Below are 20,998 nucleotides of genomic sequence, written 5' to 3'. Positions count from 1 at the left end.
ATCACTAAGAATGTTACCCGGTGACATTTCCAGTAAAGCCAAGATCTGCAAAACGGTCGGCAAGACTTTAACTGCCAGGTTTAATTCCTACACCCGGATCGACGAAATAGGCCCGTCGGATGTGGATTCCGACCCGTGAGGAGGATTTACCCATCTTGGCTCAGACATGGATGGTTCGAGAGAGATCGCAAGATACTTGGTTTGACATGGATACGATCTGCATGTTATAATCTTCGACACATGTTCTGATTGTTTTTCCTTATGCGAGGATTATTAAGGATGCGATCCTTCCACATACTACCTGGAGGTATGGTATTAGCTGAGTGATGATAGCTTATGACGGCTATGACCTGCGGCATGATTGCTGAACCAATACCGTAATCATGTCTCAAAATTACAGGCCTTGACCACTCTCATGCGCTGTGTAACCAACATCCATCTGCAAAAATTGCGTGTTATATGCTTTGCAGCCTTGACAAAGGTGCCCAATACAAAATGCGCTGAGTGATATCCTGCACTGTCATACATACCGGGGCCATGGTACAGTCATCACAGAGAAATCATATCCGTACCTTGCAGTAGTAATAGAAGCCATATCAATGCAGACCTGCCCATTCTGTGTCTTGGTCCATGACGTCCGTTTCTTAATTCTTGTCTTGGGATTCACTTTACATCGAAATGCTATTCGCACGCGAGCATGAGACGCCATCCAACAAGTCTCCCGTCGTGCGGGCGGTGTCTATGATATTGATGGTAGTCACGGTTTTCTCAGTCTTTATTCGCCTTCTTACTCGACTTGCTGCCGTCAAGAGGCTTAAATTCTCCACATTCTTTACTTCTGATGAGATAATGATACTCACGGCAATGGTTAGTAGCGTGCCAGTGTTTCTAAAGCCTACTGATAGTTTCCAGATTTTTGCAATTGCTCAATCGACAGTAGTCTATTTACAGGGCTCTAATGGGTTAGGCAAGCTTGATGTATCGCCATCGCAAGTGTCTTACATATTAACGGTGAGATGCTTTCGCATAAATGAGAGCGTATCTAATTTTCACAGCGCCAACTCGGATCCGATGTACTCTTCTTCATCACTCTTGGGTTGTCAAAGCTTTCCGCCATGACCACCATTTGGAACATGTCGCCTCTCTCACACAAGAAGATCTTGTCGATTCAGGTACTCATTGGAGGTTGGGTCATATCTGCGGCATTGGTGAGAAGCTTTGCCTGCTCGTTGTCAAGTCCATGGGATTATATCAATGGACGATGTATTAATATGGTATATTCTCCCAAATTTTCATCAAATGCTTCTAATGATATACAGGTAGCCTTCTGGATTTATGTCGACGCGGTGAATATTGCCACCGATCTTCTGATTACGGCTTTCACTCTTGGGATAATGGTCCATCTACAAATGCCTATGGGGACCAAAGCCATGGTTGTGGGAGTGTTTGGATCTCGCATTCTGTAAGCAAATTTGACTACAATTTGGGCCACTCGCTAACAGTCTAGAACAATCCCACCAACGATATCTCATATAGTTTATTACAACCGCACGCTGAAGTCATCAAACCCCATATTTGACATGTGGATGTCAACAATCATCAATCAGGTGATACAATGCCTCGGCGTCATGACAACCTGCATCCCTTTCTGGTGGCGCTTTCTGAAGAGTTTGGAGTCTGGACAAATGGGAGCAGGTGATATTTTCGGTGCATTGAGCAGGAGCGACAATACCAAGAGCGGGGGAACTTCATCTCGGGGGCAGGCCTTTGAGTTGACAGGTAGACCGAGCACGGCAAAATTTGGTAGGATGTGGGACACGGATGTGGCACGGCAGAACAGCCAGGAAGCCCTTGTCGATCCTTCTGCTGGTACAGGGAATTAGAGTTATTTGTAGCGTAACGATTACAGTAATGGTGTCTGCAGCGGCCCGTTTGCTTCCAGGCTAGCCAGAGTGAGATTTAAATGAGGACCTGGCCTGTGTTTGGACAGGGATATGATCAACATGGAAAGTTTCAGTGTGTGGAAGTGGTCTTATGCATACATTCTATTTTTCCATCGACTGTTGGTCGATGTATTGTCCCATGTAAGAATGATATGCCTGCAACACAGTATATGCCAGGGTTATACAGGGATACGTCGCTACTGTTCACAGAACTTTAGGTCAGACCCAACCAACTGCATGCATGTGAAGGTGGGTTTTATTTTGTCTTAAACAGTCGTCCGTCGTTCGTTCAATTCTCTTCCCTTGTCACATTACTTGCGCCTTCTTCGCTTTTGAGGTGTCCCTTTCTCTTAGTTTTGTCCTCTTCGACTTCTAAATCGCCATTTCGGCACCTTCAAAATGGCGAATCGATACGAACTCGACGAAATGGCTGCTAGCAAGCATGCCCGACCTACAGTGGAAGATGTCTCACAACTTAGTGACCAAGACCACATGGACAGCGCTCAATTGAACATGCTGGGGAAAAAGTCAGTACTCAAGGTAAACACCATTCTGTCCACGCCAATTCAACCACTGACAGACAATCAATAGAGAAACTTTGGAGGATGGACAATCCTAGGCTTCAGCTGCGCTGTCCTTGTAACATGGGAAGGAACCCTCATGAACTTCGCACCCGGCCTCACAAACGGTGGTAGCGCTGGTATAATCTACGGCTTCATCTTCGTCTGGATCGGTGTCCTCAGCTCCTTCGCGACCCTCTGCGAACTCGTTTCCATCGCCCCCATGGCAGCTGGCCAGTACCACTGGGTCGCCATGCTTGCCCCTCCTCGATACTCGAAATACCTTAGTTACATCACCGGTTGGATGAACTTTGCAGGCTGGCAAGGAACCTCTGCAGCAGCTGGGTTCCTCACGGCGACAATGATACAGGGTCTTGTCATTTTTACGCGCCCCGATTACGATGCGCAGACATGGCATGGTACTCTCTTGATCTGGGCTTGCATCTTGGTTGCCATTATCATCAATACTATTGTCAGCGCCTTGCTTCCTATCCTCGAGGGCATGATTTTGATCTTACATCTTATTGGGTTCTTTGCCATTCTTATCACTCTTCTTGTTTTCCGAGACAACGACAACGGCACTGAAGTATTTACAGAGTGGAGGAACGGTGGTGAGTGGCCTACGCAAGGTCTCTCTTGGTTCGTAGGATTGTTGGGCTGCGTCTTTTCCTTTACTGGTGTTGACTGTTCTTTTCATGTAAGTCAATTCTTTCTTTTACGAACACCACTAACAATTAAAGATGTGTGAAGAAGTCAGAAACCCTTCCTTAGTGGTTCCTCGATCCATCATGGGCAGTATCACTATTAATGGCCTCTTGGGCTTTGGAATGATCATCGCCATGCTTTACAGTGCCACCGACATCGACGCAGCGGTCGAGTCTCCCACCGGATATCCCTTCATGGAGATCTTCTACCAGGCGACAGGGTCCATCAACGGAACAGCAGGAATGGTATCATTGATTGTTCTCATGACCCTGTCAGCTACTGTTGGTGTCATCGCCTCAACATCACGTATGCTGTGGGCTTTTGCTCGTGATAACGCCATGCCTTTTTCAGGCACCCTCTCAAAGGTACTTTTCCTGTTCCTTGTGAAGCTTCTTGGTTAACATTTCAGGTGGAACCTCGAACCAACATGCCTGTCTGGTCCATCTCCATCACATGTCTTATTTCTTGCCTCATCGGTTTGATCAACCTCGGCTCAGAAGTCGTCTACAATGCCATCATCTCAGTTGCAATTTCTGGCCTCTACGCATCCTACTTTATGCCCGCCATACTACTTCTCTATCGACGCTGCGACAAAGATTACAAGATCAGAAATATCGCCGGCGATGGACAAGTTCTTGAATGGGGACCTTGGCATCTCAAGGGTATGGTCGGTATTGCCAACAACATCTTTGCATGCATCTTCATCTTCATTGTTTGGTTCTTTAGCTTGTGGTCACCTCAAACTCCAGTGGATGCTGCGACGATGAATTATGCTCCTTTAATGACTGGTGGAATTGCTATTATTGCTACCATCTACTACTTTTTGTTTGCCAACAAGGTGTATGTTGGGCCCAAGGTGGAAATTTAGACGGGTTGAAATCTAAAGCTCAGGGACGAGATGGGTATTGGTGTCCAAAATTGTCATTTTATGACCCTTTTTCGTGCAATCGTTGAGACCAGCGCGTTCTAATATTTTAAAGTCTATAGATACACGATTATTTCCATGGCATGATTGTGATTTCAGGCCAAATTTTGATCCATCGCGTTGTTTTCTTCGTGTATGTCTCCTCAGTCATGATCTGCTGATTGGGACGCACAATAAGCCTAAACATATCGGAAAGACCCCAAGGCGCATAGATATCCCACTCTCCGTCGTCTCTCAACCTCACACCGATCAATGCCGTATTAGTTCCCCAAGTAGTCATAGAGGCCTCGCTAGAGCGATGCTGAGGGCAAGGTCGTCCAAACTTCTTCTCATACCAAAGATGCACACGCGCTTGGTTGCGAATCTCAACTTCAACAGGGATGTCCTTGAAGATTTCTTTTCCCTTCTGAATAACGGCATCTTCAGCTTCCCATGACAGGTCTGAGGCGTCAAAATAGATCAAGTCATAGTCGTCTATGCCCTGCTCTGGGTCTCGGTTTGTGACGACATTCCAGACGGTTTGCGTGAGTGCACCGGCAGCGAGATACCAATTGGGGAGTTTCATCTCGGCAGCGAGCGATAAAACCGTCACGAGGGTTCTGTTGTGTTTGACCGCATCTTGAAAGCGCGATATTTGATCGTTGAGAGGTAATAGGCTGGCGTCCATGGTTGCGGTAGTTTGTGGTGTTCACGTTAATGTTTTGGAAGAAAACTCGGGTGATCTTGATATGATTAGATTATTTTCCAGCACGTGACGCAATGCTGCATGATTACACAGGTCTATGATTGTGAGAGACAAAAAACATGTTCAACTTTTTTGATAGGCTTAGGAGATTATAGATACAGAGCACCTTGTAGTTTCGCAATTCATATATGGGCCATGGCTCCCTGACTGGTCATCTTTGTATGGTATTAGCTTGTGATATGTTCTCTAGTTGCAACACAACTATTTGTTCGCATTTGAAGAACAACCAGTTTTGTCGATGATATCTTTTCAATTAACTCTTTGATATCTGAATTTGCCTGATAACGTTTGAAAACATTTCAGTGCAGTTGCCATGTTGTTAGATTGTGTCTGCCATCACAAAGGAAAATTGCCAATCTGCAGGGCAAAGGGCCTGGCAATCTATAGCTGCCTAGGAAGGCAAAAGTAGATGAATTTGTAGTTTCTTGATATATAGAAAGGATCATTCCCCATTAAGGAGCTTATTCCTTCTTCAGTTTCTTCAGAAATTTATCAGGTGTCAACCATTTTCGCTGGCTTGTCTACTTATAGCTCACCGCCCTGAACCGTGCAACACCGTTGAAGTGAGGACAAGACTTAGAATTCATTCAGGTAAATTGTCAATTACGAGTGTTGCAAATCATTCTGAGTTTAAAAGTATATTGGTATATGCATCCAAGAGTAGGTATATCGGCGGATACTCAATGCCCATAGAGGGTGAAATATGGCAACGTTGAAGATGAGGTCGGAAGCGATACCGGTCCAGATGAAACTACTCCACCATTGTGTTCAGTATCGAATTAGCGCTGGTCGTCTTTCACAGTGAGATCTGCTCAGCTCCCAGAGCCAACCGGAACCCGCAGAACGCTCGACAACAGTATTCTGCCACGTATCATAGTAAACAACAGTTGCACAAACACGACAATGTCTTCAATCGTGACTTTTGATAGGCCTCCTCCGTTCAATGACACTCAGAGACAACTGATAGCGGATATCGGCCCCGCTTAACTTGGTACCAGATAAACCGTCACAAGACCAAGACTCTAGAGAAGACTCAGGAGAGTGCGGGGTAAATAAACGGAACTGTCGGTCTGTCTCCGGAGCCGGCCGACTATCTTACACGTATTCAGGAACCTTCCGCCTCTCTTATATCAACCATTTCAATTTTATCTTTTCCCATCAAACACCATTCAATTATCTTCAAAATGCCTTCAACTTCAATCTACCAGTCTATCATCTACCCGGGCAATCACGAGAAACTATCTTCTCCAAAAGATACCCAGAACTTCATCGACAACAAGCTCGTCTCCTCAAAGACAACACAATGGATCGATGTTCATGATCCAGCAACAAACAACATCATTACTCGTGTCCCAGAGAGCACAAAAGATGAACTCGAAGAAGCTGTTCGCTCGGCAAAGGCTGCATTTCCTGCGTGGAAGAGAACAAGCATTATCAAGCGTCAGCAGATCATGTTCAAACTGACACATCTGATCCGTGAGCACATGGATAACCTTGCCACAAGCATTGTCACAGAACAGGGCAAAACTTTCGCGGATGCAAAGGGTGATGTTCTCCGTGGATTGCAAGTTTGCGAGACGGCGTGTGGAATTACCACCCAGCTCACTGGAGAGGTTCTTGAGGTTGCAAAGGATATGGAAACAAGGTCTTACCGACAACCTCTTGGTATTACTGCCGCCATCTGCCCATTCAACTTCCCTGCTATGATTCCTCTGTGGTCTCTCCCCTTGGCGACAGTGACTGGAAACTGTATGATTGTAAAGCCTTCAGAGCGTGACCCCGGAGCAGCCATGATGATTGCCGAGCTCTGCAGAGAGGCTGGTTTCCCACCTGGCGTTGTCAACGTTGTGCACGGATCAAAGGATACGGTCAACTTCCTCCTCGACGAACCAGAAATCCAGGCTATCTCGTTCGTTGGATCAAACAAAGCAGGAGAATACATTTACCAACGTGGCTCAGCCAATGGAAAGCGCGTCCAAGCTAACCTAGGCGCAAAAAACCATGCGCTTCTCAGCTCAGACGCAAACAAAGACCACGCGCTCGACTCGATTGCCGGGGCTGCCTTTGGCGCTGCTGGACAGCGATGCATGGCTCTGAGTGTTTTGATCACTCTGGGCGACGCGAAACAATGGTTGGATGATCTAGTGAGAAAGGCAAAGGATCATGTCGCCGGAAGTGGATTCGACTCCAAGTCTGACTTTGGACCACTCATTACACCGCAAGCTCGTGACCGCTGTGAGGCTCTTATCACCAGTGCTGAGAAGGAGGGTGCAAAGATCCTCCTCGATGGCCGAGGTTGGAAGCCCGAGGGTTTCCCCGATGGTAACTGGGTAAGTGAAACAATCAGTAGAGCAAGACAAAGACGCTAACTATCGTAGGTCGGCCCAACAGTCATCGCAGGTGTCACACCAGAGATGGAATGCTACCGCGAAGAGATCTTTGGTCCCGTACTCCTGTGCATGGAAGCCGCCACCCTCCAATCAGGAATCGAAATCATCAACTCCAACGCTTGGGGCAACGGTGCGGTCATCTTTACCAACAACGGCGCCAAGGCTTCTTTGTTCCAGCAGGAGATCGACGCTGGACAGGTTGGTATCAACGTGCCGATTCCCGTTCCTCTGCCCATGTTTTCCTTCACGGGTAACAAGAGAAGTGTGGCTGGTACTGGTTTGGCCAACTTTTACGGAAAGGACGGACTGAGATTTTACACTCAGTGGAAGACTGTGACTTCGCTTTGGAGAGCGGACGAGGCTAGTACCGGTGAGAAGTTGACGAGTATGCCCACCAACTCTTGAGAGGAGGTCAAAGAGACAATGGCAACCCACGAAACATTAATTCAAGCCCAAGCTTACTGTAGTTGGCCACTGCATGGGTGGTCGCTATTGATCATCGTCTATTGTCGTGTCAATAAAACAAGGTGGCGTTTAGACAAGCCTTGCAAGTTCTTTGTTCCATGTTGCAACTCCTCGACCTAGTTATCCACTTGGCCAGCCTCGACTGAGCAAATGTCCCATGTCTTTGTCACCTAGTCCCGTCATTTCTAGTTCAATGGATCTATTTTGGACTCGGCCAAGATAACGTGTGATGGGACAATACAGTTCTTTGTTATGACCAGACGTCCACGGCCCCATATGCTGAGCATTCTCGGGTCTAAACATTAGGCGGCGCTAACTCTGTTTGTCCCCAGTCCCGCTATGGATCACCACGAAATATTTTAAGTTGGTTGTCGGCTGTCGCCAACTCTTGTTGTCCATTATCAACCACTACCGTTCCCACTGTTCGTCGAATTTTGGACTGGTTTTTTTTTTTTGGTTTTTTGTTATCAGCTGTTTCTCTTCACTATATATATATATCAAAACAGTTGTGAAAATGATCTCGCATTCCCTCTATGAGAAGTACAAGAAGGATACCCAGGATTTCAGCTACTGGTTGGCGAACGAATACATTACTCTCTTCGTGTCAAATCAAAGAAACCCGGGCTCGACACCACAAAGGCCACAATTCGACTTTAGACACCCCCCTAAAGTCAATGATTTCATCCCTCTGGCCACGTACATAGCCAGCCAAAATGGACCAGTCCCTTATCACGTCTTCAGCGCTCTAGCGTCGGCCATCCACAAGAGATCCATTGCTACCGCATCCTACACAGCACAAGCAGGGGCTCCAGTCAACCCCAATCAAGCGGCAAGCGATGCTAGTCATCAACACTTTACCGATATTTTAGCCCATTGTCGTAGCATCCTCGGCGGTGACGGCTGGGTGGCCGACAACATACGGGCTAAGGTCGAACCTTCTATCGAACGAGTCCAAGAAGAGCTGTCCAGCAGATTCAGAGCCCTATATGTCCAAGTTGTCGAAGCATCTAGCGAGGAAGAAGAACAAGCGTCAAGTTCCAGACCAAGGCAACAACGAAGACCTGGAAAGGGCAAGGGCAAGAAGAAAGGAAAGTCCAACAAGGGCAAAGCAAAGCAGCCAGCAAGGGAACAAGTCTACCAAGTAATTTCTATGGAGAGCTTACGCAATATTGACGGCCAAGACGCCATGACTATCAACTATCTAATTGCTGTACACTCAGCAGCTCAGCAATGGATTGAGCTTCGATATTGCATCCAACGCCAATGGGTGCAAGTCGCTTACGGAGATCTTAATACCGCGGTGGCAGCTGCTACATCCAAAGTAGCTGTTTCAATGGTCCAAAGAACTAATGCCGCCATATTCGCCGATTTTGCGGGAAATGACTCTTATCTGTCTATCGTGAACGCACTTGCTCGCGGGGATATCAATAACGCCCAAGGAACGTTTCAGGTCGATATTTCCAATGAAGCAGGTCGTGGTGTGAGAAATAGAACAATTTCAGATGTTAAGGAGCAATTCCTTTACAATACCTACATGGCGCTTAAAGACTTTCTCGACGATTTTCGGCTCAACAGGACTGGCAGGCCAACAAACAGGCTGGGAAGAACGCTTGCTACTTGGGATTCTACAGTGATATTGGCGAACTTGAGTCGCGACGAGCGAATGGCCTGGCGACGGATTTATATCATCAATTGGCTCTACGATCTCGTCAATGTTTCTTCGGCGGCACAGCTGAAGAAGAACAGAGAGTCTCGCGGTCCGAAGAGTCTAGAACATGTTGACTGGACCGGTAACGAACGAACCATATTCGGTCTCAATGAATTTGCGGTTGACATTACACGTATGGCGATGCAGAAGGGCAACTTTCAGGTCGAAACGTTAATCCAGCTACATCATGTTTTTCAACTCCAGTGCATCGTGGACTCTTTTACCACTTCCAGGGGATGGTTCATACCCATGGAGGGGTCTATGCATGTCTTGTCAGAGCCAGCAGACTTCCGGACGACGCGGGATATCGATATATTCCTTGACCGCCAAAGACAATTTGTATCTGGTGGCTACCATGTCTCGGTTAACAATATGGAAGCCAAGCTGGTGTCATCATGCGAGGATGTCCCGCATTTTCGAGGACTTCTTGACCACATCCTCATATCTGGAGAAGATTTTCATGACTATCTTGGCCAGCACGTGTATGCCAACAATGAAAAACGAATGATTTGGGAAGGTATAGAACCATCTCGGTTTGGTACAGCCGATGCCAATGGGCTGCACAAATATTCACCCTATCTTTGCGGTGCCGGTCTTGAAGAGGCCTTATCACTATCATATAAACAAATGATGTGGTTATGGCAGGTGATGCGCGAGCCGATACTTATACTGCACATATATAAATTCCTCAAGCAACACAACTATTTCGACAAACCTATCCCGTTATGGGAGGCTCTTGCAGTTCTTTTCAAGAGAGGCGTGTTTCGAGACCATCAGAACGACACAACAAACAGTGGTAAGGCGTTAACAACATTGTTAAACATGCGACAATCGTTAAGTTTAACTGAAGGCGAAAACATACACAAATCCTTTGACATAACCGCTTGCCATAACTTCAACAGGCAATCTGCGTTATCAGCGTACCAGAAAGCGAATTGGAACTCTGGTCAAGTAATTCTGGATCAGTCTTCGGATGAAGATTTGTCGGTTCTACTAGCCATGCTACACAGAGGGGACGATGGGGAGGAACAGGCGGCAATTACTAGATCGACCGAAAACACTGTTGGGGCGGAGTCGGGGGCGGTGGAGGAAACTGAGCCCGCGGGGGAGATTTCAACAATAGAGACAACTACACAAGCGACGGGTGATGATGGTGCATTGCCGGCACCTGGACCACCCAATCTCCCCCGGCCAGGGCCAGATTCAGAAGAACGCGATCAAGATGTCATCTCTTGGGCTAATGGGGAATTCTTGGACGATATATGCGGCTTCGCTTTAGCGAGACCACTTAGGCCCCTCTCCAGCATCAACTACGCGTCCGTCACAGTGGCCATACTGGGTGCCTTTGATGAGATTGATAAAAGGCTCAGGCAGGCTCAGAACCGCATGTACGGAACCTACCGTGATAGAAATCATCCAGAATATCACCAGGGAAGGCGGGCGAAAACCATACATGAGAGAGGGACCATGTTCTTACATGCACTTGACCTGTACCGGACCCCAGAGCAGGAGAAAAGGGAAGTATGGGATCCCCCGGCTAAGGAAGTGCTTCAAATTACGGCCGACGTTCTGGCGGCTGAGCCACGGAAAATATGGGAGTTCACTTATTGGAACAGCTTGACCTGGGTTGAGGATGCCAGGCTAGAAGCTGCAGAGAATGCCTGAATACGAACATGATGGCATCTTACTTGTAGGAATGATATGACCAGGATGGGCATGCCATCATGATGGCTGCACATGACGACCAAGTTGAAGAGGTAGAATAACTCTGGATTTTGGCGTTTTTAAATACTGAGACGTTTTAGATATAATGGGCTGGAATTTATATTCGTTCTGTTGAATGTCTTGTAAAGTTATTGCTCGAGTGAAGGGTGAGCAGGTTGTATTTTTAAACTAGCACCATAGATGAGCGACTAACATGTCCATCTATTATTCTTGCGATCATATCTTTTTGTTTATATTCATTTATCTTTCATTCTGCTCAATTCGCCTTGTTTAGTATTAAGCGGTGAGTAATTTCTGAGTAAAGGTTAAAAGTAAAAATGTTTGACGCTGCCAAGTCTTGGTATCGTGGCAGGGCTACCTTGGCAATGCCATGACATCATCAGCAGCGTCAGGAAATGGCCACTCCAAGAAATGAACGACACGTAGAAAGACAAGATGAAGTTTCCAAGGCAATCCCTGACTTTTTGAAACATAAACTACAAGGCTGATATGTTTAATCCTGATTTGTAATTGGTAATACCCTTTTATTTAACACAGCCTTTTCTCTCAACTAACTGCTGCAACAGATTGTTTTACTATATCACCTTTTGTCTGAGATACAATGCGTCAGTCACTTTTTTATCACTTTTTATATCTCTGTGGAGCAGTCGAAGGCATAGATTTATCATCTAAACGAGGTCTCGCATTCCATGGAGATGACCACGAATCAGACAACAACCTTTTAACCTCAAACAACTCGGAAATCGCATGGTATTATACCTGGTCACTATGGCCATCACAACAAATCGGAAGCTCTCTACCATTCATTCCTTTAATCCACGGCCTCGATGATGCATCAGATTCAGAACTACAGAAGCGTTTAAACAGTCTTCCAGAATCTTCAACTCACCTTCTCGCCTTTAACGAACCAGATGGTGAGACCGACACTGGAGGAAGTTCCATTTCACCCAAAGACGCAGCAAAGTCTTATATGGAAAACATTGTTCCATTGAGAGATGCAGAGCGTGAATGGTCGATAAGCCATCCCAGCGTTACCGGCTCACCACGAGGTTTAGAGTGGCTGCGCGATTTTAACGAATCATGCTACGACATTGACGACAAGGGTTGTCCTACGGATTTCATCGCTGTCCATTGGTACGGCGACGCTGTGGGCCTGGACAACTGGCTCAACAGTCTTCGCGAATTCTACAACGAGACTGCACCCGACGCTCCATTCTGGATCACCGAAATGGCTCTCCCGCAAGAGGATGAAGAAGCAACTTTTGCCATGATGAACGAGACTCTGCCCAATTTGGACAGCAGAGATGATGTTCAGGCGTATGCGTGGTTTGGAGCGTTTAGAACAAACGATGCCAACGAATGGACCGGAAAGAGTGTATCACTGTTCAACAGCAATGGAGGTCTAACAAAGCTTGGTGCTGAGTATTTGGGCGGTGAAGAGAAGGGTTTTGAAGAAGGCATGTCAGAAGGTGTTTTGAGAATGCCTTCGAGGAGTCTTTTGGGAGTCGCGATGTTTGCAGCAGCTGTTTACTTGTGGTGAATTAGTATATGAGTACACGTTAGACGAGTAGATAGTGATACCAATTTTATGACATAGATTTTCTATTTGAGCCTCGAAATAGATGTTGTTGGATAGACATCACCAAATGATACTCAGTTAATTCGCCTGCTTTAGCGTGTCTCACATCATCTCTTATTGATGGATCTTCTTAACGCTCACCTCTGAGTGGTGGAATAAGTAAACTTTAGCGTCTGAATCCGTAGAGTACACTTCGAAATTAATTAAAAAGTTGTTCGTGTCTTCTAGTTCAGCGCCGTGATATCTCACCAAGACAGCTATGGAAAGAAGGATGAAATATCTGATTTCACAAATTTATCAGAACAAGAAATCACACTAGCATGGCATGCCTTGTCGACTCAAACTGCCCCAGTAGCAACCTATCCGATCCAGTACAACCGTTACTATGTCGGTCAACGTTTCGTTTCAAAGCAGGCCGTGGTGTCACCCTCTGCAAGCCGTTCCAACGAAACGGAACCCAATCATGTCTCACACAATCAAGCGTTGACGATCACTAATACATACTATACATGCGTCTCGCGTTCTTGATGTCTACTAAATCCTCTGTTCCTGAGTTTAGACTGTCTTTTGTCTCTCACCTTTTCATCACCCTCCCAACGTCTGTCCGTATTCGGCCAGGATCATCAACCCATGATTGCACGTGGTATCACTCAGTGCAACGTCGTGCTTGGGTACAGGGTATGGTGTGACGTAAACACTTTCTCCGCACCAAGAAATCCATACCCATGGTAAACAAGTTTCGCCCAGCCTCTTTGGATTCCTCTTCTGTTTACAGGGCTGAATTGCGCCGAGGAAAGAGTCAATTGCTATCAACTTAGCCTGTAGAATATCCTCAACCACTTTATTCAATACACGGGTTAATTTCCTTTCATTTCTAGACCATTTACAGCTAGTATTTCTACTGATTGGTGGGAAGCTGTAACTCTCAACTAGACCATATCGCTTACCATCCCAGCCAATAATTCGGTCAAAGGATTCACCCTCTAGTCTGTTCTACAAACAGCCTGATTTCCCCCGCACGATGATCACAATCGAACTCGTACAATGGATGCTGACGCTAAGCATTCGCTAATATACCCGAACCACGCGCACCAATCGCGACTTGGCGCACAATGGAAAACCTGGGGAAGGGTCTAGCTTCAAAGCTACCCCAGGAACTTCTGGAGTTGCAACGACAAGTTTTTCGTAGCTCATCGACAACCGCACCAGTCATTAACCTTGACTCCTCGTCATGCGAGCATCTACGGGACTTGACATCCTTCAAGAGAGGTCTCTTCTTGTTATTGACTCCGCATTGTTCGCATCGCAAATCTCTATAAAGCTCCCATGAGCTGCTGCTCGTTACTACCTTCTGCTGATCAGTCTCCACTCGACCACCGCAATCATGTTCTTCAAGACTGCCGTCATTGCCGCTCTCCTCCCTTCGGTCTTTGCGACCAAGGGCAAGGGTCCTGATAAGGATGGTAAATACTGGCTCTCCGGAGACGGTATCAAGGCTGCCTTCATCCCATATGGCGCCTCCATCACCAACCTCTTGATCGATGACCAGTACGGTATCTCTCGAGACATCGTTGCTGGCTTCGACAACGCCACCCACTACAGCATCGACGAGGCCCATCCTCATCTTGGTGGTGTGCCCGGACGATACGCCAACCGTATCCGAAACAGCACCTTTGAGATTGACGGCAAGGACTACCACGTCAAGCCCAACGACAACCCTACCAAGGAGTCTCCTGATGGCGCCGATACTCTCCACGGAGGACCCGATGGTTGGGACTACCGCAACTTCACTGTTGTTTCCTACACCGACTCCAGTATCACCTTCTCCATCGTCGACCCCGACGGCAAGGAGGGTTTCCCTGGTGAGGTTGTGTCCTACGTGACATACACTCTCGAGGGCATGGACTGGGATATTAAGATTGTCGCATTGGCTACCACCAAGAAGACTCCCATCATGTTGACCTCCCACACATACTGGAACCTCGACGGTTTCGCCAACAACGAGACAAACACTGTTTCCAACCACTCTCTCCACATGCCCTACAGTGGCCAGCGTATGGATGTTGACAACATTCTTATCCCTACTGGTGATATCATTGCCAACAAGAAGGGATCTGCCAATGATTTCTGGAGCAAGAGAAAGATGATTGGTGATCAAGAGAACAACGAGGAGCTGAAGAACAACTGTGGATTCAACTGTACCGGATATGGTAAGTCACGTTCATTTCCGCCTCTGCTACTACCTGACTAACGTTAAATCTCAGACAACTGCTACACCGTTAACCGTGGTCAGCTCGGCAACTACGACTGGCGCACTGAGGGCCCCGTTGCAAGCCTTGCCTCTTCTTGGTCTGGCATCCAAGTCGACATTTACTCAGACCAAGATGCTTTCCAGTTCTACAGCTGCACGCAACAAAAGGGTGACTTCCCTCTGAAGCGCACCCAGGGTCTTAAGGATAACGAGGACTTCCCTCGAACTATTCCCAAGTACGGATGTGTTGTTCTTGAGGTTCAGGACTACATTGATGGTATTAACCACCCCGAGTGGATGCGTGATGAGAAGCAATTCTTCGAACCTGGTGGTGATCCTTATGTTCTCCAGGCTAGATACACTTTCAGCCTGAAGGGTGGCAAGGAGTAGATAACCGGTGTTTGGTTTTAATTCGATCAATTAAGCGTTAAACTTTTAATCAAGAAAGGTTGAAAATGTGAAATTATTAGATCGCGGAACTGGGCCGTCAGATTCCGTCCAAAATAGCGTCACGCCCGGCTACCAATTCCGACTCGGATGCAATGCCGAATTAAATATTTATATCAAGCCCGGATGCTGCGGGGAACACTTATGGGCATGATCAGTCACATATTCAACATAAATTACTATACAGACATCCATATTAACAATGCCGAACATGAAGCAATACCATCTCCTCCCAACAGACCTCGTTCCAAATTCACCACGACCGCTTCTGCACTATAAAAATGTACTAGCCAAACGTCGCGGTACCACGCATTGCGACCCTGCCGAGGTCTGGGACATGTTTACTAAGAATGGATGGGACGTCGAATGGATCTTTCGATACCCCCAGACTCAATTGTCCCACTTCCACTCAGAGGCACATGAGTGCATGGCAGTCCTTTCAGGAACCGCAACTATTCGCTTCGGAGTAGGTGACACCTCAGACGATCTCCAAGAAAACACCTACGGCTCGTCTTGGGAGAATGGCGGTATTGAGCTTCAAGCTGAAGCAGGAGATGTCTTTGTCATTCCAGCAGGGGTAGCTCACAAAACGTACAACACCAAACCCGAAGCAGAGTTCAAGCTCATGTCACCCGGTGTTGGACACGGCATCGAAGCTGATGATCCACGACAGGCTTTGTCAGAGATTGAGTTGTCGGGCTATACCATGATGGGAGCTTACAATGGCGGAAATTGGGATTTTGTCAAGAGTGGTGGTGACTATGGCAAGTCGTGGAGGGTTCGAAAGCCCAAGTGTGACCCTGTATTTGGGGAGGTGGATGGCCTTGTGAAGAGTTGGCCTGGGGACGACAAGGATCCTGATTTGGAAATTGTTCAAGTAGAGAACAGGGAGCGTCAGAACAGGGGGTCCAAACTTTAGATGTAAGCATTGAAACAATCTTAGCCAATATCATAACGCACAACTTGGTGTGGGGGTTGATCTGTTTCATTTTGTTTGTGCATAGTTCAGGTCGGAATTAGGTGGACAAATCTGTCAAATATACTAGAAACCCCAAAACCTCTCGTATTTGATCCAGTGTTGTCAAGCCAAACTACCAAGCCTTTGATGTTGTATCCGGATGAACGTCTCCGTCGTGGGGTTCAATGAAGGGCTCAATCCTGCACACACATCGCATCGGGTTTAAGATGAGCATGCTGGCTATGTACCTGCATTGTGAAGAGTAAAGATGGGAAGTCTTCGGATATGAACATCACAAAACAACAAGACATAGAATGGCACGACGAAGACTGATTAAAATGTTGATTCAAATATGTAACTTGTTAGAACTAATATTATAACAAAGTCAGAGCCCAATTTATATAACCCATCCATCCATATCAATATCGTATTCACATTACAAAAGATCACAAAATCGTGACACTTTAGTCCTGGACACCAGTAGGGGTGTTGCAGAGGATTCCTTGGTCAAGCTTAATAGATGTTAGCATCTTTGCCATCGAGATAAGAAATAGATAAACTCACGATGGGGAGAACACAGCATCGAGCTCGCTGGCCGATCTCAGCACAGATAGCGCTGAAGTCGGAGGCGTTGCCGGGAGAAGAAGGGGCTACTTATGTTAGTCTGGTATCCAATTGGTAGACATGATTACTTACGGTTTCCGCAGTCGAGGTTGGCTACTCCCAGGACATCGGTAGCACAGCACTGAGAAGAGCCATAGAGGCCAGTGCAAGGGACGTAAGCCTGTCGCTTCTCGTTGGCGGGAAGAGCAGAGACGACGGCGCCCATGAGGGTAACAGCAGCGAGTGAGAACTTCATGGTGAATAGAGTAAGTGGATTAAGAGAGTAAAGATGTTGATTACTGTAATGGATGGGCTTTGAGGATGAGGATGATTTCAAAAGTGATTTCCAGTCACGGCGTCTCTGTATTTATACAACTCAACATCCATACACGTCCATTTTTAATAAGGTGAATATAAGCAAACTCTTGTCGTCATCTCTCAATGACCTGTTGCCACTCAACAATGATGAAAATCATGTTAAAGCCGTTGACGTTTTGAAACTAGACATCCCAGTCTATATCGCGACTTAAATGGAGCCTAGAAACCTGTTGTAGCGTCGCAGTGGAGAGGTACGCCAGCTCAGCAGGGGGTAGCAACGCATTAACGCGTTTCGACGATCGAAGCTAATTGACTTTTTTAATTGGCTGGGTCGTCGGAGGTATCGCTGAAAGGGATGCCAGACTGCCGAAATCGCCACAGCAAGTTATATGAGGTTGAGCTTTCGTCTGATTATAGTGGACTTGTTAAGAACTAATTTAGGAATGCTACTGCTCGGCCGATGTCATTGCTCTACGGAATGTCACAGTGAGCTGGCTGATTCGCTGAAAAGGTACTCGCTTTCATTTACTCATGGATGCTTTGATCGTCATATCATCCTCCTAGATTTCCGATTTGTTCCTGTTTATGCGTGTCTCGGCACAGCTGAGCCTATCCATACATGATATCGTACCTGCAGATACTTGTTTCAACCCCAGGTGCTATTTTCTTGGTAAGATAAGATGTAAGTGGCTGTCTTATACTGCGGATTAATCCTTCCGTACACGGTAACTTGAGTCTATATCATGATTTTCGGGTGGTCGCTTATCGCTGATCATGGATCCAATGCCCCAGAATCAAGAAAATCTCCTTATGGATACTCTTGCGAGGCTTCCATGATGGTTTTACACTTAAAACTATCGTATATAGCTGTGAATAACTGATTCTCGAGAAAACTTACGATGGTGATGCCCAGAGTTTGGTGTTTCAAAATTGGGATCGCAAACATTGACCGTTATTTACCTGGGCATCGCCTGTTTAGGTCTAAATTGATCAATACGCATAAATTCTCAGTCTGTTTTATTCCACTAACGAGTAATTCCTTGAAGTTACTCCAACATCTATTGTCTTGAAACAAGTCGTGGACAACAAGGCGGTGTGGCTGATGATAAGTGCCAAGTCGACAATGTGCCAGAGAAGTAGAAAACATTTCAATTCAGTAGACAACCTGAGAATGTTGACCGCCCATTGAATCTCGAGCCTTTGACTTATTTGGACCACTCATCGCCTCGGATCGGGAGAGAAGATAATATCCGCAGAAACCCATGGATAGTCAAGGTATCTAATTTGAACTAGAATTGGATTGTTGAATCCAAGACTTGCTTATTATTAATGAAAACGATATATCTATCATATAGTTATCTGTCTAGTTGTCTCTTATGAGAAAAACAAAGAGAAAAGAATAGATCTAAAGAGTTTTATGTTTATTTAAAACATCGTCAGTGAATGTGGCTTGTTGGCAAAGGCAAGTTATTATTATATTATTTTTTGATACCTTGAGAGATAGACTTGTGATGCTCTCGGTATGATTTTCTTCAGTCTTCCTAAACAAAATGCCAACTATTTGTCTTCTCAGCACCACATTATACCAAAGCAGCTTTGCTGTTGGAGAGTTATGAACTCAGATTACTACTGCTCTGTGGTATTTATAAGTAGACAATGCCAAGTTTTGTGTGACATGAGGGGGGAGTGATTGCCATCTGTTCAGAGCTTATATTTCAATATAAGGTTTGGATCTGATGTTGAGCCCTGTGGCGTTAATGCCACCACTACTGTTTACACACTGTTGAGTTATTGAATCTACTGTTAAGCGTGCGACTCCTTTCGGGGTGTCGGCTGCTACAAAAAAAATTAGATGATTGTGAACAAGCCCCAGCTTCAGCCTTGCATAATGAAAAGACGCAGTTGCCTCATATAGTGATAGATTTCTGGCCAAGCACGTTATCTCTCTTATTGCAACGGTACTCAGATAGAACGCTTAAAGTTGTTTTCATAATTAAATGCGAGCGTTTAGCCACCCAACCTAATAAGATAACTATGCAAGCTCGCCCAGACGCCTCAAAACATCATCCTCCCAAGGGTAATCATCACTCTTGATTTTTCCGAAAGCAGGCAGCAAGACAGCCTCATCAATCTCGGCATACTTGCCACGCTCGATATGTACAAGCTGGCCATTCTTGGAGTCATCAGCCATCAAGAAAGCGGCACATCGAGAAACAACAGAAGCAGGCTGTAGCTCAACGTTGATGGCACCAAGAATTGTCTTGAGCTCAGGAAGGACGTTACTTTCTGTCCAACTGGGCGCCAGAGTGTTGACGCGGATAGGAAGTTGAGCAGCACCGAGAAGAGGAACAAGACCTCGACCGAAGCCCAGGACTCCGTGCTTGGCAGTTGCTAAAATAATTAGTATCAGGTTATGATGCGATTAGCTCATTACTTACAGTAATCAACAGCTCGCACACGCTGCAGACCGGTGGTAGAACCACTGATGACAATACTTCCACCCTCAGCTTGTTGCCTCAGGTAGTAAATGGCAAGAGTACATGTGTTTACGACACCCTTCAAGCTCACATCCATGAGCGCGTGTGTGGGCTCAATCAGGTCGCCATTATCGTCAACCTGAGTAGACAAGTAATCCGCACGAGGTCCGAGGCCAGCATTGGCAAAGACATGGTCAATGCGACCGTAGACTTCCTTTGCTTTCTTGAAAAGAGCAACGAGATCAGCCCAGGCGGAAACGTCAGTCTTGACAAAGGTGAAAGGACCCTCGTGTTGCTTCTGGGGAGGCTGGACGTCTCCGCTGACGACTGAAGCACCCAAGGATAGGAGGAAATCCACAGTAGATAATCCGATTCCAGAAGAACCACCTGGAGAAAGTCAATATTTTCGGTTACATCGAGTGGGGATTGTATTTGTTTCATACCGGTAACAATAACAACCTTGCCACTGAGGGCAGAAAGCTTGTCGTCTTGGATCACGAATTCAGCCATTATGATGTAACTTCGGAGAAAAGGAAGTAATTAAAAAGCAGAAAAAGCAAAGAAAAAACTTGGCAAAAGTACCAAGGGGGGAACAGCTGAAATAGGTTGCGTTGTACATTGAACAAGTCAGTCAAACAAAAAACACTAGCGTTCTGGGTGGGAACGGAACAATTTGTCTCTACGCCCGCAACATCGTGATACGACCATTCATTCGCGTACTGAACCGTGCTTGTGTACTATCTTTGACAACGAACAGTTGGCGAGATTCTAGACCTTGAATCTCCATAGTTGATGAACAAGTGGACTCGGTTAAGGCGGTGTCTTGAGTCTGGGACCCTTGCAAAAAGCCCCTGGATAGAGTCTGGGGGATCCATTTCTGTTGGATGGTCAGCAGAAGAAAAAGAACTACCAGAGGCGAAGGATTCATGGTGCCGAAATGATTTATTGAATCAATGCATGTCATTTGTTTGAACTGTTGTTGCAATGTGATATATTATATTCTATCTCAGATACTAAGGAAGATCTTCTCCGGGGGATCAGCAGAACCCAATCAATATTTACCATCCCTATATGTACTAAAGCCCCTATGGAAACCATTAAACGGGAGTGTCGGCCCGGAGATGAACGGACTCAAAACTAGCGATCATCTCAACGGTTTCCGTAATTTAGTTGATTTATTCCACTACTAACGGCGGTCT

General features: G+C 46.2%; 11 protein-coding genes across 11 annotated transcripts; 7 read left to right on the top strand and 4 right to left on the bottom strand.

Moving 5' to 3' along the window:
• Positions 1–739: 739 nt before the first annotated feature.
• Positions 740–2,011, top strand: EDB82DRAFT_487732 (uncharacterized protein; the record flags this gene model as incomplete). Its single annotated transcript, XM_065608317.1, has 5 exons — positions 740–867; positions 913–1,011; positions 1,056–1,274; positions 1,320–1,462; positions 1,508–2,011. Coding segments are annotated over 5 exons (965 nt in total), but the record flags the coding sequence as incomplete, so codon positions are not given.
• Positions 2,012–2,252: 241 nt separating this feature from the next.
• On the top strand, positions 2,253–4,106 carry EDB82DRAFT_58925 (amino acid/polyamine transporter I). The gene is made up of 4 exons (XM_025730224.2): positions 2,253–2,483; positions 2,535–3,200; positions 3,244–3,573; positions 3,618–4,106. Exons 1-4 carry the CDS (start codon positions 2,343–2,345, stop codon positions 4,074–4,076), a joined length of 1,596 nt encoding a protein of 531 aa, XP_025589370.1. The 5' UTR covers positions 2,253–2,342; the 3' UTR covers positions 4,077–4,106.
• Positions 4,107–4,139: 33 nt separating this feature from the next.
• Positions 4,140–5,026, bottom strand: EDB82DRAFT_58933 (uncharacterized protein). Its single transcript, XM_025730225.2, has one exon. It carries the CDS (start codon positions 4,798–4,800, stop codon positions 4,204–4,206), a length of 597 nt encoding a protein of 198 aa, XP_025589371.1. The 5' UTR covers positions 4,801–5,026; the 3' UTR covers positions 4,140–4,203.
• An 855-nt stretch (positions 5,027–5,881) lies between these two features.
• EDB82DRAFT_58911 (Aldehyde/histidinol dehydrogenase) lies at positions 5,882–7,763 on the top strand. The gene is made up of 2 exons (XM_025730226.2): positions 5,882–7,208; positions 7,257–7,763. The coding sequence occupies exons 1-2, from the start codon at positions 6,063–6,065 to the stop codon at positions 7,671–7,673; spliced, it is 1,563 nt and encodes a 520-aa protein (XP_025589372.1). The 5' UTR covers positions 5,882–6,062; the 3' UTR covers positions 7,674–7,763.
• A 1,089-nt stretch (positions 7,764–8,852) lies between these two features.
• EDB82DRAFT_487720 (uncharacterized protein) lies at positions 8,853–11,440 on the top strand. The gene has a single exon (XM_025730227.2). It carries the CDS (start codon positions 8,884–8,886, stop codon positions 11,104–11,106), a length of 2,223 nt encoding a protein of 740 aa, XP_025589373.2. The 5' UTR covers positions 8,853–8,883; the 3' UTR covers positions 11,107–11,440.
• A 142-nt stretch (positions 11,441–11,582) lies between these two features.
• EDB82DRAFT_487719 (uncharacterized protein) lies at positions 11,583–12,817 on the top strand. The gene has a single exon (XM_025730228.2). It carries the CDS (start codon positions 11,768–11,770, stop codon positions 12,704–12,706), a length of 939 nt encoding a protein of 312 aa, XP_025589374.1. The 5' UTR covers positions 11,583–11,767; the 3' UTR covers positions 12,707–12,817.
• Positions 12,818–13,803: 986 nt separating this feature from the next.
• On the top strand, positions 13,804–15,590 carry EDB82DRAFT_58894 (galactose mutarotase-like domain-containing protein). Its single transcript, XM_025730229.2, has 2 exons — positions 13,804–14,955; positions 15,010–15,590. Exons 1-2 carry the CDS (start codon positions 14,130–14,132, stop codon positions 15,384–15,386), a joined length of 1,203 nt encoding a protein of 400 aa, XP_025589375.1. The 5' UTR covers positions 13,804–14,129; the 3' UTR covers positions 15,387–15,590.
• Positions 15,591–15,593: 3 nt separating this feature from the next.
• Positions 15,594–16,506, top strand: EDB82DRAFT_487715 (uncharacterized protein). Its single transcript, XM_025730230.2, has one exon. It carries the CDS (start codon positions 15,646–15,648, stop codon positions 16,360–16,362), a length of 717 nt encoding a protein of 238 aa, XP_025589376.1. The 5' UTR covers positions 15,594–15,645; the 3' UTR covers positions 16,363–16,506.
• A 359-nt stretch (positions 16,507–16,865) lies between these two features.
• EDB82DRAFT_532997 (putative hydrophobin precursor) lies at positions 16,866–17,260 on the bottom strand (the record flags this gene model as incomplete). Its single annotated transcript, XM_025730231.1, has 3 exons — positions 16,866–16,913; positions 16,966–17,051; positions 17,098–17,260. 3 exons carry the CDS (start codon positions 17,258–17,260, stop codon positions 16,866–16,868), a joined length of 297 nt encoding a protein of 98 aa, XP_025589377.1.
• A 1,968-nt stretch (positions 17,261–19,228) lies between these two features.
• On the bottom strand, positions 19,229–20,340 carry EDB82DRAFT_487714 (uncharacterized protein). Its single transcript, XM_025730233.2, has 3 exons — positions 20,243–20,340; positions 19,761–20,186; positions 19,229–19,713 (listed from the first exon to the last, which is right to left on the bottom strand). The coding sequence occupies exons 1-3, from the start codon at positions 20,307–20,309 to the stop codon at positions 19,355–19,357; spliced, it is 852 nt and encodes a 283-aa protein (XP_025589378.1). The 5' UTR covers positions 20,310–20,340; the 3' UTR covers positions 19,229–19,354.
• Positions 20,341–20,444: 104 nt separating this feature from the next.
• On the bottom strand, positions 20,445–20,759 carry EDB82DRAFT_487713 (uncharacterized protein). The gene has a single exon (XM_065608316.1). It carries the CDS (start codon positions 20,725–20,727, stop codon positions 20,479–20,481), a length of 249 nt encoding a protein of 82 aa, XP_065465647.1. The 5' UTR covers positions 20,728–20,759; the 3' UTR covers positions 20,445–20,478.
• Positions 20,760–20,998: the final 239 nt, after the last annotated feature.

The sequence above is a fragment of the Fusarium venenatum genome, assembly GCF_020744135.1.
Source record: "Fusarium venenatum strain MPI-CAGE-CH-0201 chromosome Unknown EDB82scaffold_1, whole genome shotgun sequence".
NCBI lineage: Eukaryota > Fungi > Ascomycota > Sordariomycetes > Hypocreales > Nectriaceae > Fusarium > Fusarium venenatum.
Note: the sequence above shows the minus strand (reverse complement) of the source record. Positions and strands in the feature narration are given on the sequence as shown.